The sequence below is a fragment of the Borostomias antarcticus genome, assembly GCF_949987555.1.
Source record: "Borostomias antarcticus genome assembly, chromosome: 29".
Lineage (NCBI taxonomy): Eukaryota > Metazoa > Chordata > Actinopteri > Stomiiformes > Stomiidae > Borostomias > Borostomias antarcticus.
The window spans coordinates 4,899,756-4,910,643 of NC_140262.1; the positions used below are offsets into that span (position 1 = coordinate 4,899,756).

At 48.2% G+C, this 10,888-nt stretch overlaps 1 protein-coding gene across 1 annotated transcript in view; it reads right to left on the reverse strand.

The window, feature by feature from the left end:
* The window catches only part of frmpd2 (FERM and PDZ domain containing 2), a gene marked incomplete at both ends in the record, with an annotated part of 19,866 nt that extends 9,324 nt beyond the window's left edge, over positions 1-10,542 (reverse strand). Inside the window, 20 exons of the mRNA XM_084459885.1 lie at positions 1-150; positions 249-365; positions 725-832; positions 1,105-1,182; positions 1,417-1,508; positions 1,841-2,036; positions 2,531-2,690; positions 2,971-3,156; positions 3,735-3,887; positions 4,351-4,489; positions 4,753-4,888; positions 5,019-5,193; positions 5,393-5,464; positions 5,598-5,757; positions 5,888-5,975; positions 6,668-6,743; positions 8,610-8,789; positions 9,207-9,257; positions 9,658-9,845; positions 10,425-10,542. The exon at positions 1-150 is cut by the window's left edge and continues 26 nt beyond it. Coding sequence (XP_084316011.1) covers positions 1-150; positions 249-365; positions 725-832; positions 1,105-1,182; positions 1,417-1,508; positions 1,841-2,036; positions 2,531-2,690; positions 2,971-3,156; positions 3,735-3,887; positions 4,351-4,489; positions 4,753-4,888; positions 5,019-5,193; positions 5,393-5,464; positions 5,598-5,757; positions 5,888-5,975; positions 6,668-6,743; positions 8,610-8,789; positions 9,207-9,257; positions 9,658-9,845; positions 10,425-10,542 — 2,623 coding nt within the window. The remainder of the gene's footprint in view (positions 151-248; positions 366-724; positions 833-1,104; positions 1,183-1,416; positions 1,509-1,840; positions 2,037-2,530; positions 2,691-2,970; positions 3,157-3,734; positions 3,888-4,350; positions 4,490-4,752; positions 4,889-5,018; positions 5,194-5,392; positions 5,465-5,597; positions 5,758-5,887; positions 5,976-6,667; positions 6,744-8,609; positions 8,790-9,206; positions 9,258-9,657; positions 9,846-10,424) is intronic.
* Between the last annotated feature and the right edge of the window lie 346 nt (positions 10,543-10,888).

Genomic DNA, 10,888 nt, shown 5'->3' on the forward strand with positions numbered 1-10,888 from the left:
GGACACGGAGGCTGCTGCTGGTCTTGTTGGCCATCATGACCGACACGATCTCGTCCAGGTCGTCCTCGCCGGTCCGCCGGTCGGCCGCGGCGGTCAGCGTCTCGTGGTTCCTCAGCAGAGGGGATCTCACGTTGTTTGGCGTTAAGGCAACTGGGAAGGAAGAGATTAGAAATAGAAATAGAATAGAAATAGAAACATACACCTACACACACACACACACACACACACACACACACACACACACCTACCTTTGGGCTGTGAGACTATGAGCTGGACCTCCTGCGGGCTGCTCTGCATGACCTCTGCAGCCTCGCTGAAGGTCATGCCCTCCAGGCTGGTCTGGTTCAGCGAGATCAGACGACCACCTGCGGGACAAAAGGTCACCAGACGGGGGCACTAGACCGCAGTTCACATGCCATTTCATTTCACATGATATGAGAGAGGGACATTAAGTCCTAGTCCCTTTGTGTTGACATGAACCAAGAACCCAGACCGTTTTTTAGCCCCTGGGCATGCTAGTACAGTACAGTACCTTCTAGTACTGGGGTTGCTTTGACCTACAAGCTAGTATCTTTAAGCTACCCAGATAGCAAGCGGATGTGTAATGATTCCGGGCCATATATGGGCCGGAACTAAGCCACAAGGGGCCAGATCTGGCCTGTATATGGCCCAGATCCGCTTGCTATCTGGGTAGTATTAGCCAACTGCCGTTATCTTGTCCTACCTGGTCTAATGCGGCCATCTTTATCGGCAGGTCCACCAGGCACGAGGGAGGCTACGAAGATCCCCAGGTCAAACCTGCTCACCGTGTCCTCTCCCACTATCACTATACCTGGGCACACAAAACAAGATGGCCGTCTTGGTATGGCTCTTCAATGGCTTTTCCAAAACAAGGGTTAGAATCTAGCCCCAGCACCAGTTTTGATGCTGCTGTTACTTGTAATTGCTTCGACGTTACGCCAACCAAACTAACACCTACGTCCAAACTACCTCTTACAAGATTGGGCAGCTTTTGTTATGACACACATGTTCGGTAAAGACACAAATGACTTGACATTGTGTGATACGATCTACAGTGTGGAGTTACTGTAGGTGAACACTCACCAAAGCCAAGCTTCGGGTCTTTCTTCAAGGACACACAGATGACTTCTCTCTCCGCTATGGCAACTTTGGTTGGGGTGTCTGTCGAGCACAAAATAACAACCTGTTATTACCAAGGCAACGTACGTGGGGGCGGGATTCCATCCAGACTGCAGCGGCGTCGACCAACCAGGCGGGGCCTGCACCAACCAGGCGGGGCCTGTACCAACCAGGCGGGGCCTCCCAAACCCAGTGTCGCCACACCGTGTCCTGTCCCTGATCGCCTGGGGTCAGGAGGTCAGCGGGGTTAAGCAGAGGTCATCTATCTGTCCGTACCTCTTAAGGCGGAGGAGGAGGAGGACGGGCCCTCTGAGCTGCTCTTCTGAGAACACGCCGCAGACTGACCCCCTGGCGACCGCCGCCCGCTGCTGGGGAGGACGAGGGGAGGGAGAGACGCGGGAGAGACGCGGGAGAGACAAACACATTTCAAAGAAGAAGAAGGAGAAGATGTTAGGAGATATAGACAGAAAGTTAAAAATAAAATTAAAAAAAAGCTTTGACAGATCAGAGAAATTGCAGTGAGACAGACTACCTTAACCAAAAAGATATAGAGAAAACGCAGAGATATGAAAACTGAACAATGCTTGTGCGTGTGCGTGTGTGTGTGGGTGTGTGTGTGTGTGTGTGTGTGTGTGTGTGTGTGCGTGTGTGTGCGTGTGTGTGTGTGTGTGTGTGTGTGTGTGCTAGTGTCTTCTCCCACCTCTGTTCGTGGAGGCCCTTTTCCTTCTTGATGCGGGCCTCTATCCGGGCGGCGACGTCGTCACACAGCTTGCTCATGGAGTCGCTCTGGGGCGTGGCCAGCCGGCTGGCGTTCTCCGGCGTCCCCGAGGAGGAGTGGCTCTTCGTCTGGCTGTTCTGGGCGCGGCACACTGCGGAGTACTGGACCATACTCTCTTCTGCGGGGAGAACGGACCCTTAAGCCTCATTTATACTCCATAAAACGGCTCATGGCTCATGTCTTCATGGCTCTTGGTTGCCATGGAATGGAATGCCTGGGCGTTGTCTTTAGCTTCCATTCCATGGCAACCAAGAGCCATGAGCCATGAGACGTTTTATGTAGTATAAATTAGGCTTAAGGGTCAAGCATGTGACAGATGTGACAAGAGTGCTGATTATTCTCACAGTAAATGGCAGAAATGACAAAATGAGTTTGTTAATTAAGGTGGAATAATTAGGAGATTTATCAAGAATAGAACAAAAACACTTGATGTGAAAGTGCATTGAAAGCCACACTGATGATGTCATAAGGGTCTGTTTTTCTGGGGGTTATGATGTCTGTAGACTAGATCATAAAAACACGCTATTATCCATGAGTGTAAAAATGTTGTTCGGCTTCACATCAAACAATGACACAGACAACAGGAAGTGTGTAACAGGAAGTGTGTCGGACCTGACGCCAGGTTGTGGCTGAGCTGCCGAGAGTGCATCTCGTTGTGGAACTTGTGCTGGGCAGCGCAGAGGTTACACAGGTACTCGGCCGTCTTGGATCGCTCGGTCACGAACGTGTGCTTCTTCTTACTGCCCCGGCTCTCGATGACAAACTTGCGCCTCTGTGAGGGCGGGGGGGGGGGGGGGGGGGGGGGAGAAAGAGAGAGAGAGAGAGGGAGAGAAGAGAGAGAGTAGCATGATTCTAGCCACATTTGAGGGGGTATATCAGAATTGCTACAAGGACATTGACTTGTTGAGATTTGGTAGAGCTCAGAACAGTTAAAGGCTACATACTGTACTGACAAAGTGACATTTAAAATTCATCACGTTCAATCCTCAGTGAGTGTAAATGAACCCTCCTCAGTGACCCCTCGGTGTGTGAATAAGTGCTGCTAGACTCACGCTGGAGGAGATGCTGGAAGTCTCTCTCCAGTAGAAGGTCTGGCAGGTGGAGCGAAGGCCGTCTTTGACCTCGTAGACGATGACCCCTTTGGCACACACACCCAGAACCAGCTCCCCGACCACGGGCTTCTTCTCCCGGGCCACGGAGTAGAACAGCACCCCGAACTCCGGCAGCTGCTGGGTCACCTGGGAGAAGGAAGAGGAGGAAGAGGAGGAAGGGGCTTGTATTGTTCTGGATCTGTCTATTACACTAGAACACAGCTCTGGATCTGTCTATTACACTAGAACACAGCTCCGGATTTCGAGTGCCAAAACATAGCCCGGCCTGATCGATCCGCTCCGGGTTCGAGCTTCGTTTGGCCGCGGTAGTATAATTGCTAGGCGCAAACGTACAGTAGGTAATTTTTGGGGAAAATGCCGAAAAACGCAGTAGTGTAATCCAGGCCTTAGATATACTGACTGGCCAACCTTTGTATGAACCCTCTAGTGTGAAGATGTGACGCTCACAGAAAAGGGAAGGAAATAGAACTCTACCACACCCAAGGACAGAGACTTACAGTAAATCATTAGAGTACACACACACAGACACACACACACACACACACACACAGACACACACAGTAGAGTAGAGAAGAGAGAGATATGGAACACAGTACTTACATTTTATGGTTTAAGAGATATTAATACAGCATTATTGATCATGTTAGGTCCTGTGCTTACTGCATATTGATCCCACACAGGCATAGTCTTCAGTTTCCCATTACCTTCAGGAACTCCAGCTCTGATTCGTCGGCGAGCATCTGGGCGTTGTTGTTGTGTAACCGTAGCAACTCGTCCCTGAGGGAAGGCCAGGCTCTCTTCTCCATGACACTCTTGGCGATGTACTGATCCGGTCGGTAGTAGTTCCTCCCATACAGCTGTACCGAGGTGGTCAGAGATTCAGCATTCAAACAAAACTTTATTGGTAATTTTTGAGGTAAAAAGTTTCGTTTTTTTTTCACCGAATGGATACAAATTACAGCTAGGTTATTTAATAGATGCTTTTATCCCAAACTTCTCACAACGTTTTGAGCTAGTGTTGGGGTCAAGTAGCTTGCTCAAGGGCACAACGGTATTTTCAAGTGGCCAGGCCCTGAACCATCAACGCTTCAGTCACTGGTCAGATGCTACAGTATAACTACAGGGCTACCTAGTGTACTGCCCCGAATGAATGAATGAATGAATGAATGAATGAATGAATGAATGGATGAATGAATGAGTGAATGAATGCATGAATGCATGAATGAATGAATGAACGAACGAACGAACGAACGAACGAACGAATGAATGAATGAATGAATGAATGAATGAATGAATGAATGACAGTGGTAGAGTAGGTACCTCGGGCAGGCAGTCTCCGTACTCGGCCTGCAGGGCGAGGCCCCCCAGGTAGATACCCGTCTCCTCGTGACACGACAGCCTGTCCTCCAGAAGGTCCCTCCTCATCTGCAGGTAGTACTGGTGACGCGTCAACTTGTGCCTGAGAGATCGACGGAGAATGACTGGATGAATGATGGATGGATGGATGGATGGATTCATGAATTAATTATCTGGCGAACGAAATGTTCTGATCCGGCGTTGGCTTCAGAGATATTACAGTATGTAAATGTCAAGCCATTTAAATTCCCTCTCATCATGTTTGCCTCATTAGAGTGAATTCAGTGCATGGTCCGAACACAAAAAGAGGATGGGAACGGAGCGGTCAGGAGTGAGGTGTGTTCCAGAACGGCAGGCCACACTCACAAAAGGAGAGAGACGTCGTTGACGAAGAACTTGACCCTGAAGAAAAGGCCAAACGCGGATGTAGGCACTTTCTTCCAACCGTCCGGGGCGACTTTGGATATCTTAGTGTCGTCATCCAGGAAGAAGAACTCATTATCTGTGACAGAGAAGAGAAAACGTGAAGGTAGTATTTACATTAAGTATTTACATTCTCTCATCCATGTGTTCCTCTGTTGACATGTCTATTCATTCGTCTATTCATCCATCTATAAGGTGGGGAATATTACCATCAATGTAGGCAAGGCCGAAGTAGAAGTGCTCCACCAGGTTGGAATGGGCCACTATCATGTCGAAGACGTCCCCGCCTCTGGACTTGACGTCACACTTGACCAGGATGCTCTGTCCGTTTGGCATGACCACACTCACCTCCCTCTGGGTGGACACCGACTTCCCCTTCTTTGACTGAATGTGGACAACAACAACAACAAAAAAGACAGTTTGACAACTAAAAAGACAGTTTGATCTCAATGACTTAGCAGACCAGTTGAAGGTAGATCTTCATTACAGACCAAACGGTCGTTTGTAAACAGAGCAGTTCAGGACAGTAAAGTATGGTGTACAGTAGTTGGTCATGTGTTGTGAGGTGTAATCATGTTTTTACCACAATAGATCCTGGTAGTTCCAAGACCACCAATGGCTCGTCTAACATTCTGATGAACTCAGGGCCTAAATCCTGTGTGACAGATGCAAAAAATAGTCAAACTGTTTCCTGTTTGACTACGTCCAATATGTCCTGCTCTTGCTTCATTGCTAAAAGAAATCTCCCTGGATATTGGATGAGGAAGCGGATGAATCACTCGGCCTACCTTGGGCCTCTTCTCGTTGAGACTGACGGCGGACTCAAAGGCGTTGAGAGGTCGGGCGTTGCTGTGATGATGATGACGGTGGCTGTCCAGGTATGGGCTACAGGGGCTTTGAGACTGCCAGCTGCCGTAGCTCTCTCTGTGACGCAAGCCCTGGGGGGTTCTGGGTAATAAAAAAAAACAAGAAAAGAGAATCTAACAGGATACGAAGACGAGTCTCTCAGATGAGGGTTTGGTACTGTTAGACTAGTCCACATGGGGGCCGTTGTTGGGGAGGGGGGGTGGCACGGTACCTGGACAGTTCTGAGTGGAACGGGCCTCCGGAGAAGGTGCCGGAGAACTTGCTCCTCGCTGACCAGCTTGAGTTCTGGTAGGGACTCCCTGAAACACACACACACCAACAGAACCGCCGTCTGGGTCTGTGCAATGCCAGGCCAAATATGACCATCAAACAAAGGAGGTAGAGGATAGGATAGGTCTACATTCTGTGTTCCTCCTGCCAAATATTTGATTTCAAAGGAAAATATATTCAGCAAAACCATTGTTTAGAACTTTACAATTCTTTTTAAATGGGTGCTGGAGGCAGGGTAGATGGAATATGAGCACATGGAATATATCAGAAACTGGGTCACATGATTGAAATCCTTTCAAATACTCTGCTTGGAGTGTTATGGGCATGGGTCTTGGATGTGTGTGACTAGCCTATTGATTCCATTGTTCTAGGAAAGATCAATCAAGCAGTGAATATTTTACATTATTTCAAGTAGTGTTTGTAAATGGTAAATGGACTGCACTTATATAGCGCTTTTCCACCTTAGCGGCACTCAAAGCGCTTTACAATGGCCTCTCATTCACCCATTCACGGTAGCTGCCATGCAAGGTGCTAACCTGCTCATTGGGAGCAATTTGGGGTTAGGTGTCTTGCACAAGGACACTTCGACATGTGGACAGTCGGAGCCGGGATTCGAACCACTGACCCTTCGATCACTGAACGACCCGCTCTACCGACTGAGCTACAGCCGCCCCAGTAGTCAGTTCTGATTTGAAGGCAACCGGGATATCGAGTATCTTACCATGCAGCCTGTCTCTAACCATCTGACTTCGGCCTGTGAGTTGAGCGCCATTCTCAGCCATGGACACGTGATCCACCTGGCAAACACACACACAGTTTTACGGTGTCACACAGATGTACGTTTGCATATTGGGTTTTGATCTTGTCTGAGTCACCGAGCTAAGCCAACATGCATGCCATTCTGGCCCACTATCAGAGGACAGGATCAACTGTAAGCCAGGCTAGATTTAAACCACTGAGAACAGCAGTCAACTATTAGCGCCCGACCTTTGATCACCTGCTGTATCAGAGCTGGAGGCTTTGGGGCTTAGAGGCTTTCCAATACCCTGCAAAACGTTCTTTTGAGGGGTCCCACTCTCTATAGATGATCTACCACTGCTCAAGATGAACTAGACCTCTCATAAGCCATGTTTCCATCCACACGTTTTATGCAAATTAAGTTATATCGAATTAAAAATGCCTTATGGAAACAGTAAAATTCGATTAAAAATCATGAAAATCGACAAAAAGTTTGTACTGTCGATCTCATCGGATTTTCTCTTGTTCGATAAAAGTCTTTTGTGATAAATGCTTTATCCGATTTAAAGCTCTAGATGGAAACGCACGTTCACCGGCTTTATTCGCATTCATATTTTTAGCGATCCTCACACAATTCGATTGACAAGTGGATGGAAACATGGCTATATACAGTAATTGGTTATGGTTGGGGTAACTGTTCATGTATGGTGGACATTTAGCTGAACGTTTGCCTGCTGGAAATCAACCAATCGTATAAGGCGTCTCAAATACGGTGCGTTATGCCTGGATCTTTAGCCTGAGAGGCAGCAGCAGCACACGCAGGCCGGGGTGGTCCTGGTCTGGCAGGCAATAAAGTATATTGTCGGAAAATTAGTCTAATCTAACATTAGGACCAACAAACATGACTGATCTCTCTCACATGCCTACAGGCTCTGTTTGTAGCAGAGCTGTTTGCAATGTTATGAATCTTAATTGGCAAGAGCATCAATACAATGAAATAGGAGGCTGTCTCAGGACTGTGTTGTCTCCTCACACAGCAGACATGCTGGACTCAACACAGACAGGTTATGGACTATAGTCTGTATGGAAAATCATGGTGAGGAGCTGAATAAAGAGTCTTTGTGAAGAGCAACCAAAACAAGCCAAATCAATCCAAGATAACCCAAGCAAATCAAGACAAGCCTAGTCAAACCCAACCCAACCCGATTACCCCCGATCCAAGCCAACCTGACCAAACTAAACCAACCCAAACCTTCACTACATGCAACTCAAACCAGCCAACTCAACCCAACCTGTTATGAAGGCTCAGAGGTTAGTGTAAATTAGTAACCAAGAGTCATTAAATTTAGTATAAAATAAATCAGATTAGGATACATTTAGAGTGCCAGTCCCTCTCCTCAGCCCAGTATACATTATCACCCTAAACATGTTATGTTATGTTATGTTATTTTTATTTGTAATAGTTCAGATGGTTAGTTGTTAGTTGCTCACAGTAAGAGTCATTTGGAGTGAGTTAAGAGCAAAGAAGGGAGTTTATAGTGATTTGCAAATAGCTAGTAGCCAGCCAGCGCACGTTTGTATTGGTACTGAGAATCTCACCGGCAGAGTTAGCAATTAAGCACGTAACTGCAGCGTGCACCCAACAGTCGCTAAACCAGTAGATGAGAGACGGCCGATTCAGACTGTCTTCCAGGTTTACCATTCTAGCGGACACCAAAGATCGACAGCGCCCGACTAGACGACGCTCACGAGACCATAAATCAACCTGTCATCAACCCATCCCCTGATCCAAGCCAACTTGACCAGACCAAACCAAAATCAAACCAAACCTACTATAACCTTCACTACATCCAACCCTAACCAACCAACTCAACCCAACCCAAACCAACATAGCCCAACCCAACCAAAAACCCGACCCAACTCACAGAGTCCCTGTAGACGTCATCCACCAGCTGTTTGATGAGCGTCTCTGGAGGCGGGAGCAGACAGGCCTTGTGGTGCAGCTCACAGGTCTCCACCACGGTCAGCAGGTCTGCCCGTCTCTGGGCCACATCCTCACACATACTCAACAAGAGGCTGTTCAGGCGTTCACTCAGCTTGACCGGCTTGGGGGGTGAGAGAGAGAGAGAGAGAGAGAGAGAGAGAGAGTGAGAGAGAGAGAGAGAGAGAGAGAGAGAGAGAGTGAGAGAGAGAGAGAGAGAGTGAGATAGAGAGAGAGAGAGATAGAGAGAGAGAGAGAGAGAGAGAGAGAGAGAGAGAGTGAGAGAGAGAGAGAGAGTGAGAGAGAGAGAGAGAGAGAGAGAGAGAGAGATAGAGAGATAGAGAGAGAGTGAGATAGAGAGAGAGAGAGATAGAGAGAGAGAGAGAGAGAGAGAGAGTGAGAGAGAGAGAAAGAGAGAGAAAGAGAGAGAGAGAGTGAGAGAGAGAGAGAGAGGCTTTATTTTGGCTCTGAAAACATCAACTCTGAAAAGTCATATTACCAAACCTCAATCTGTTTTCCAAATTACCTGGTTTTGAGGTACCTGGTAGTCGACAGACCAGTATAAAGTCATGCCTAGTGAGTACACTACCATCTGGAGGAAGACAAAACAAAACGCCATTAGTACATTCAACATAAAGATACTGTAAAATAATATTTGGGAATTTTGAGTGAACTACCCCTTTGACAATGACATCAGATACCCTTGTGACGCAGCTCAGTGAAGCTTTAGCTTCCATTTTGAGCGAACTATCCCTTTAACAAGGAGATTCTTGTGATGATATGACGCAAAACCATTCAGTGAAGGCTCTGTCCGACCCCGGCGTGTATCTGACCTTCTCTGTCCGACCCTGCGTGTGCTTGACCTTTCTGTCCGACCCTGCGTGTGCTTGACCTTTCTGTCCGACCCTGCGTGTGCTTAACCTTTCTCTGTCTGACCCTGCGTGTGCCTGACCTTTCTGTCTGACCCTGCGTGTGCTTGACCTTTCTCTGACCTTCTCGGCTGCGGCCGTGGTGCAGGCGGCCTGCCCCTGCTGGACCTCCGGCGCCGTGAAGGACAGCGTGTCCCCGGAGCGGCCGCAGCTCTTGAACGCCAGGCTGCCGCTGGCCGACAGCAGCACCGAGCCTGGACTCAACACGCTGCACACGCTGCCTGGACCTGGAAACAGAGAGAACATGAACACTGGACTCAACACGCTGCACACGCTGCCTGGACCTGGGAACAGAGAGAACATGAACACCAGACTCAACACGCTGCACACCTGGGGACAGAGAGAACCTGAACACTGGGCTAAACACGCTACACACCTGGGAACAGAGAGAACACGCTACACATGATACCTGGACCTGCATGCAGTATAACATAGAAAGTACAGTACATTATACATGAACCTGGGGTTAGACACAATAAAACACTCTTAAATAGTCTTACTGTACCTTACCCCATTGACCTGGGGACAGGTTCATGTAATATTAACAGATATAGCACAAGTTATAGTTACATGGACCTTTGGAAAGACAGAACCTAATATACTGCGGACAGTTACTGTAGAACACACTATATATATTAAATGAATATACATATAAATGAACCTACAGACATAACTGAAAACGTGCAGCTTGGTTGCAGCAAGACAAGCTGTTTGAAAGTAGCCTTTGAAGCAGTATAACTGCAAGACTTGATACTGTACGTTTACTGTACGTTTACTGTACGTTTGCTGTACGTTTGCGGGATAGGACACCGGTTGTGTTCGTTCGGTACCTTTGCAGATGTCCAGCAAGGCCTCGGCGGTGCCCAGAAGCAGGCACCAGACCTCGTCCTCGTCCAGAGGGGACCCCCGTGCCTCCAGCACCTCGGCCAGGGTCACAAACGTACCCATGCTGGGGGGGGAACCACACACACACACACACACACACGGAATGATTCGAGGTAGAAAGCTGCTGTCTTTAAGACAATAATATCGCACGCACCCTTAATCCTCTCTGATAGATTGTGTGGACAACCAGCACAGTGAAAGTAACAGGAACCCTCTCTCTCTCTCTCTCTCTCTCTCTCTCTCACACACACACACACACACACACGGCTTCACACACATTGACTCCGTCCCCTCTGTTGGCTCTTTAATTGGCTTTCAGAGAGCTGGATGGATTTGCTCGCATGTGTGGCTGCTCTCTCTACCTTCCATGTCTCCAAGGTTACAGGGGGGGGGGGGGGCTAGCGGGGGT